Here is an 8,547-nt window from a genome sequence, read left to right as displayed (position 1 = left end):
ACTCATAAGACCAGTTGGTATCTTTTCTGATAGGAATGTCTGAGAGGGACAAATGGAAAATATTTCTCTAGATTTCTTAGTAAATAGAAACAGGAAATAAAGACACCTGACTTTCACCTGAACACTGAACTTGAGGTATGAATATATTTTTGTAGTCAAAGATGAGGTCACTGGCAAGTGAGAAATCATGTAATTGTGGCTATAAAGAACATTGCTTCCTACAGAAAAACACAAGACGAGGTGTATTTCACACAGTGTTATTCACACATTTTCATTTTTTTACAGCATATACAAGTGAACATTACATTATTCAATATGAACCACAAGGAGCCAGGAGGCCGACCTAATCAGACTAGACAAACTGGTCCATTAACAATTCATATCAAAAGGAAACACTCAAGGAAAGAAAAAAGCTAGTGGTTCTACCCAAACCCCATATATTTCTTATGTATTATAGGAAAAAAGAAAGAGTTATCTTTAGGTTCTTGCATCCCTTCTGTACCAATTTATTTTATTAATAAGTATTTGGGAGATCTCAGCTCAATGGTTGGAGAGAGCACAGTGTGTTACAGCCTGAAACTTGCATATAAATCCAACCATGGTAGAACAGGTAGGAAGGGGACTGGGAATGCTTAAGTAATGTCGACACCTATGTAGGCATACTCCCTCTTGCCCCCCAAGGACCTAGTTCAGTGTAGGTCTAACTGAGGAATTGTAACGTACATTTTGTAAACAGGACAGAAAGAGGTTTTATTAAAGAAAATTCATGTTAGTGAAGTCATAATCCTGAAACCCCCCCTCACATATTTAGGGTCCTTCCTCTCTTGGAGAGGAAGTTACAAACTAATAATTGATATGGAAATTAGACTGGCATTTACAAACAATAAGCAGCAACCTATGAGAGTACTTAGGATTATTAATGCTAGAGTTATAAACTAAAAGGTACATTAGGCTAAAACTCCCAGCATGCCATTCAAGAAATTAAAGCAAACAAAACAGAGAAGAAAGATTTAGCACCTAAAATATGCGGTAAGAGAAGATCTGTCGATGTTGATATGAACAGTATCAGAATCCCATACACTAGACTACCCATTCCTGGTTCTTTTATCATCATCCAAGCCCGACCATAACAGCCTATATGTGATGAATGCCCAAGACACTGCTTCTAACATATAGATCAAAACCTTCGGTTATACCATCAAAACAAATGTTTTACACAAAATACTTACGTCAACAAAATACAAAGCACTTTCTTTATCTTTCAGAAACTGAATGTACAAAGTAAGCTTTTTCCAAAATATTTCCATAGGCAAAGGATTAAAAAGGATTTTAATTATACACATATGGTCACAATTCTGCCTTAAAAAGATCATTGGGAAATGTACATAAGGCCGCTTGTAAATGTACATCATTTTGTTACTGTTACAATGTCATATGTCCAGAGAAAAAATTGACAGTATCATACATATTTGCTTTCTGTTGGGAGTAGACTATTCAAAAATACAGTACTCTTCTGTACAAAAAAAAATCATGCCACGTTTATTAAGATGGAAGAAGCGTTGGTTGCTGTGATAACCAAATATTTCAGTCCATTTCTTTCTTACTATGCTTATTATCCTGACTTGAATTTTAACTGATTAATTTCCCAAAATGTCCATATTAACAGAATCAACAGCTATGTTATAAACAAAACAATGTCTCTCACAATAGATAAAAAGAAAGCTGGTTCATATTTCTGAAACCATATAAAGATAGAATTTTAAAAAAATCACTCTTGATTTGCTGAAATAAATTTACATTATACAACACCATATGCCAGGGCAAAAAAAGGGATGGGGGTATGAATATACACTAAAATGCAAGATTTTGTCCCATAAAAGGGGGTAAAACAAATTACATTTACAGCATGAAGGTTTACAAATGTACATCTGTACAACCAAGATAAGCATCACTACTAAATTAGCAAGGCTTGTAATAAACATTGAAACAAGATTTTTTTTCAAACTGTAAACTTACACCTATTAACTACACGTATACAATGCATATATTTATAGGAAGCAAAAAAGCTATCTTAATATTTTAATCATGCTTAAATGTTGAGCTATCAAGTTTACTTTTCAGTGGCCCCTTTTCTCCTCCATCAATACCTACTTTTTGTACCTACTGTGAGAAAGCAAAATAAATGCTCAACACTTTCAACTCCTGTCTTACAATTCTATATGCAAAATAAAAAAATACAAATCTCCACTCTTCCTGCATTACAAAACTGGTTAATGCAGGACTCTCCTCTTTTCTGACCATGTACTTTATTGTATGGAAGTACCACCATGATTTTATTCCTCTACCTTGTACAACAATTAAATATATAAGTATATACACTGTTAGTTTTATACATTGCTAGAGAAAATCGTGGGGCACCATGTTTAAAAAAATTATGTCTACAGCAGATGCTGGAAGCTAGTCTTTAAAGTTCCCATTTTTTTATCATTCGCTCCTTTAATTTGCTGTGCCCTGTTTGCTATTTGGATAACAGGTTGTGAACCACCAAAATACAACTTAACTTTTTGCAACATGTTAAATAATATTTATGCAGTTGATCAAATTTTAATCTGGTATAAAAGACTTCACACAAAAGGGAAAAATAAAGACTAATTCTATATACAACTCTATAAACCTGTTGTGCTATGATGTTAGGTAGACCTACCAGATTGCAAGCCAGTGTATTAAAAGAATACTGTACTTTTTTCCCTTTAAAAACTATTTCAGTGACTTTACAAGGTAAAAATTTACAAAATATGTGACAGCTATTTTGATACAATTACATCATATACAGGCATTCTGTGCTTTGCCAGCAGTCCAATCTGATAGGTCTCTGGATCAGGGCTGGAGATATTTTATAATTTACTCCCCAAAAATATACACAAGAATAAAAATTTTACAAATGGATGAACAGAGTCAATAAATAGATTTAAAAAAATCAGAACATTTTGAGTTAAGTTGTGTGGTTTGATAATTCACAAGAAAATCTTCTCTCATTCAAGTTGCTGTTTGTATAGCAGCGTTTGTTTACAGCATCCCATTAGGTGGTCCTCCAATTGGCCCCAGATCAGCACTGTTTTTCAGGTAATACTTTTCCAGCTTGGCTAGTATGTGTTTACCATAGGTATATTTCCTCAAAGTTGTAATGTGGGGTCGAATCTGCAGGAAGAAAGAGATGAGCTAATTCTTCAGATTAAAAGGCCTCAACATTTTCCAAAATATATTACTCTTAATTTTATTTTTTTCCCCCAGTACAGTCTTTTATTTCAAAGGTTAAATCTTTAACCGCACCCCTCCCTGGGGCTGGCATATCAAAGTGTGAAAGAAACGCACTTCTTTAGATTGCAAGCATTTTCAATAATGTGACCTGGTTAGGAGTCAGTGACAGCATCGTATCAAGTTAAAAAAAAGCCCACTAAAGAAAATGCAAAATAATGGTATTATTTTAACTATAATAAAATGTAGGTCTTATTTTATAAAAACTCGAACTGAGGACCAAAGAAAGTGAGATTTTAATGGAAACCTCTTTTAAATAGAAAACCTAAACGTGTAGAAAAGAAAGTCAAGGCTCCAACTATATTCTGCTTTATGAAATTGTATTAAAGGTTAAAAACAGGATGTTGGACGTACATTTACTATCCCACAACTGCTCCCTTCCATGGTTATGAACTCAAAAGAAAAACGTTTTTCAAGTTCGTAAGCATGTAGAGAGAGAGAGAGATCTATAGGAAATGTGAATAGAGGGGGAAAAGCGCATTTGGCTGAGAGACTAAACATAAAACATACCTTGTGCATTATAATCTTCCGTTGAGCAGGTTCGGCCATATCAATCATCTTCTGAACAACATAGTTGGCATACTGGTCCTTCATCATGGTGTATAAGGCACTGTGAGGACCATCATTCTGGCAACAAACCTCATCAATAAGTAAAGCTCTTTCAGCACGAGAAGCGTGAGTAACACACTTTTCCACAACATTGCTGAAAACAAAAGAAGATAATTGTGAATATTCTCTTTTAGGGGACCCAGGAAACTACAAGCTGGTGACTAACTTCTGTTCCTGGAAAACTGATAGAAACAAGAATAAAAAAAGTATTGTTCAGTGTATGGATGAACATGACTTGCTGGGGAGAAATCAACATGGTTTTGTCAAAGGGAAATCATGCCTCACCAACCTACAAATGTTCTTTGAGGGTGTCAATAAGCAGGAGGATAAGGGTGATCCAGTTGACATAGTACATTTGGACTTCCAAAAAGCCTTTGAAAAGGTCCCCCATCAGAGGCTCTTAACTAAATTAAGTAGTCATGGGATTACAGGGAATGTTCGCTTGTGGATTAGAAATGGGCCTGAAGACAGAAAACAGAGTGAGTATAAATGATTAGCTTTCAGGATGGAAAGTAGTAAACAGTAGGGTCTCCACAGATCTGTATTGCGACCACTGCTGTTCAACATGTTCATAAATGATCTGGGAAACTGGGGGAGTAGTGAGATGGCCAACTTTGCAGATGACACAACACAATTCAAAACGATAAAATCGAAGATGGACTGTGAGGAGCTACAGAAGGTTCTGGCACTACTGATCGAATGGGCAACTAAACGGCAGATGAAATTCAATGTAGGTAAGTGTAAAGTGATGCACCTGGGCAAAAATAACCCAAACTCTACCTACATTATGTTGGTAACAGCTAACGTAGAGCTAATGCTAATACAAGAAAGATCTGGGAGTCATTGTGGACAGCTCACTAAAAGCATCAGCTCAGTGCTTAGCAGTCGTCCAAAAGACAAACAAAATGTTAGGGCTTATTTAAAAGTGAACTGTAAACCAAACAAAGTATCATCATGGCACATTATAAATCTGTGGCGCATCCACACCTTGAATACTATGACCGGTTCTAGTCCTCACACCTCAAAAAGGATACAGAATAGATTAGAGAAGGTACAGAGAAGATCAGCAAGGATGATCAGTGGTATGAAGGGGCTTCCACATGAGGAGAGGCTAAAAAAGCTAGGTCTATTCAGTCTAGAAAAAGAGATGCTTAGAGGGGTGCCACGATAAGGGTTAACAAAATATTAAATGGTGAAGAGTAAGTAAATAGGGGTTTGTTATTTACTATGTTTCACAAGACAAGAACTAGGGGTCACAAAATGAAACTAGTAGGGAATAAGTTTAAAACTAACAAAAGGACGTTTTTTTTTTTCCCCACACAGTGTATCATTAACATGTGGAACTCACTATCGCAAGATGTGGAAGATGATGGTTTAGCCTGATTGATAAAAGCATAAGAACTGCAATTTAACTGGGTCAGACCATAGTTCTGAATCAGAACTTTCTAAATACTGGAGGCTTCAAGGAGAGAAACAGCAAGGAAAAAACCCTGGTCATACCCTGTTCACTCTCCCGTTCAGCATCCACTCTGCCACTATGAGAGACAGAATACTGGGCAAGATGGACCTAGGTTTGACCCAGTACACAGCAGTTTTTATGTTCTTAGGATGGTATTCAAGTTCATTTGAACACAGACTGTAACATAGAAGATCATTACAAAACTCTTACTATAGGATTACTGCATTTACTTGAATACAAGATGAGGTTTTTTTACCCCAATCTGCATGGGGAAAAAAGCTCCTCGTCTTATGATTGCATACGAGGAAACCTTATTGAATACATTGCCCATCATTAAACTGCCGCCCAAAACAGCATGTGCTCAGTAACAGAAACCAACTAGGAAGTTGACTAAACGCAGTCAACAACATTGAGCATGACATGACATGACCCATATGGGACCATATGGGGTAAATATACTGACAGGAACCTAGCACATTTTTTTTTTGCAAAAATATTTATTTCTGCCAAGCAACCTTTGTGGTTCAGCTGGCAGATCAAAGCACACTAAAGATCTGTTACACAGTTCACACCTCTTTTTTTTCTTTTTTAAAGAAATTTTTCATGTTCCAAGCCAAATCAAGTCCAAATCCATGAGTTGGTCCAGAACCATAAGCGGCCCTACAACTGGCAAACATCCTCCACACCCACTAGGGGCTTCAGATATTTCCAAAGTCTTTTGGCGGGCATCCTACATGCAGAGGCGAGTCTGGAGGCTTGGGGTTCAGATGCCCCCAGGTTTCGCCTGCCCTCAGCCATATGGCTGCAGGAGCAAGCTTGGGAGGAGCCTCCCATTTCCACGAAATGGGCTTTAAGCCCCAAAACCTCAGCAGGTACTAAACCATGTCAGAAGAACAGTTATCCCAGGGAGGGCTTAAGGAAAACTGCTCTCATGGACCCAGATACATGGTGTTTCCCTTGTTAGCGCACCCCACCTGAATAAAATATACAATAATGTTCACTGCATGCAGTGTCCCTCGATGCCGATTTTTTTTAAGTCATAGTGAGCCAATACACCGAACACATTCCAACTTCCTCTTCACTCCCACAACTGAGCTGCACCTCTCCTTCCCATTGTCAAAGATTCCTGTTCCTTTACCAGCCTTAAATGTCTTGTAAATATCACCAAATGGGGCCCCAAACTGTTCACCCACAATCCCTCTGTCACCCCCTCTCTCAGCCTGGTGTGTATGATTAGTGTGGCCCCACCCTCTATGAGGTGGAACTGGACCAAGCTGTCCTGTGCCTCATCTGCATGTGAATTTTTGAAGAATCCAAGGATGTAACAAGAACACCCAGTTCCAGTCATGTGCAGGGCTAATTAGCACATGGATCCTTTGTGGCTGATATATGGAGTACACGCACATACTGAGCAGTGCTGAGCTGTTTGGCTAAGAGCAGGCTGTTTGCTTGCTCAGGAAAAGCAGGTTCTGACAGTGAAAAAAAAATTGGGGGGGGGGGGGGGAACAGAGTTGAGGGAGTGTCAAGAACAAGGGGGATACTTGTCCCTCCAGATTTATTTTTCTTCCTGTATCAGTCAGAAAGGAACAAATTCAAGGAAATCTGTAAATGTGTAAGTTTCCAGGTACAGAATCTAATTATTCAGGGTCATCTTATATTCAGGGTCATATGAAGTAAATAAGATAAATGGTGAAAGTAAACTGTATCTTTGCAAGGAGTAATTTCCAAGTTTAAAACTCAGTCACTTAATTTACATTAACTTAAAGAATTAGACTTCTCAATAATGTCTAAGGGTCTTTCTTTCTTACCTATTCCGGTGGAATAGATAACTCAACTGGACCATCGGGAGTGCATATGTACAGAACAGCACTTTTGTTATGGCTGCACTGAAGCCATAAAACTGAAATAATAGAATCACAGAAAATGAGGGTTGGAAGGGACCTCAGAAGGTCATCTAGTTTAACCCCCTGCTCAAAGCAGGACCATCTGTAGTTAGACACACAACTAGGAGCCAGCAGAAATCCTGGTACAACATCTTTCTGCATCTTAAGCAGACATGCTAAACACGAGTCTTGCAGAACCAGGAAAGCTGTACGATAGATCTTTTATTAGTAGCCAAGAGCAATGAGTCATTTCCCGTCCCAAATGGCAGAAGTTAGAAGTTTGGTGGCTATACCCATTAACTTGATCTGCTTTATTTCAGCTTTGAGTGTGTGCCTTTGGAATGAACGTGCAAGAAAAGGAACAAGAACAGATCTAGAATTGAGACACTATTTTTCTTTTTCAGGCTGGCAAGTGTGCATACAATCCCATGTTTAAACTGAATGCACCCAATGACTTCAGACAATATTTTTCCAGGGAGAAACATGAAGTGTAATGGAACTATTTAATCTAAGTAATAACTCTAGGGTCAAGCCTCAAGTCTATACAATTATTTCAAAGAAAAGATTTATAGTTTAGCAAAGAGCAGTCAAAAAGGGGATTTCAGACCCCAACCCTAGAAAGGCTTAGCCAGGGGATGGCAAACTATGGCCCTCCAGCAGTAAAGCTAGGACACCTGCGGCAACTCTGGCAGGTCAGCACCACATGGGGAACAGTGGTGGCATTTGCTGGAAGCAGTGGCTCTGCATTTAAAACAGCCTGCCACTCCATAAGGTTGTCAAAGCCCTGGCTTAGGCACATATTGGGAGTCTGAGGCATAGGAAGAAGAGAGAGATAGAAGGGACCTCACACTACCAAGTATCTATCCCTCTACTCCAAGTAGGATCAAGTCAACAGAACTACCAGGGATACATAAAATCTTCTCAAAGTCTTAGTTTTAAAAGAGCAGCTTTTTACGTTAAAAAGTTCTAAGAGGTAGTTAGCTGTTAGTCTGAAGTCAGACAGAATGCAAAGTAGATTTGTACCTAATAGATCTAATTTGTACCTAAATCAGAGGTGCAACCCATGTATTTAAGAGTCAAATGGTTTTCTGCTCAAAAATCTGAATTAGCAAAAATCAAAACATGGCATGGAAACACAGCAATATCATTAACAACTCTTATGGAAAGCAAGTATGTCTATAGCTTTTGGGAGGGTGGGTGGAGAAGAGGGCAGTATCCTGTCTGCAACCTGTCTGGTTGCCTGTCAGCTTGCTCACCTTGTACCTAGATAGTCTGGAACCC

At 38.2% G+C, this 8,547-nt stretch overlaps 1 protein-coding gene across 9 annotated transcripts in view; it reads right to left on the bottom strand.

Annotated features, from left to right (window-relative positions):
* Positions 1–241: 241 nt before the first annotated feature.
* PUM2 (pumilio RNA binding family member 2) overlaps positions 242–8,547 on the bottom strand; it is a 107,643-nt gene continuing 99,337 nt past the window's right edge. For all 9 annotated transcript variants that reach the window (XM_014601621.3, XM_014601620.3, XM_019481569.2 and 6 more), the window contains 2 exons: positions 3,826–4,018; positions 242–3,198 (listed from right to left, as the gene is read on the bottom strand). In XM_014601621.3, the coding sequence (XP_014457107.1) occupies positions 3,067–3,198; positions 3,826–4,018 (325 nt within the window). In that variant the 3' untranslated portion in view covers positions 242–3,066. The remainder of the gene's footprint in view (positions 3,199–3,825; positions 4,019–8,547) is intronic.

The sequence above is a fragment of the Alligator mississippiensis genome, chromosome 1, assembly GCF_030867095.1.
Source record: "Alligator mississippiensis isolate rAllMis1 chromosome 1, rAllMis1, whole genome shotgun sequence".
Classification (NCBI taxonomy): domain Eukaryota; kingdom Metazoa; phylum Chordata; order Crocodylia; family Alligatoridae; genus Alligator; species Alligator mississippiensis.
This window is presented reverse-complemented; position numbering and strand designations above follow the sequence as displayed.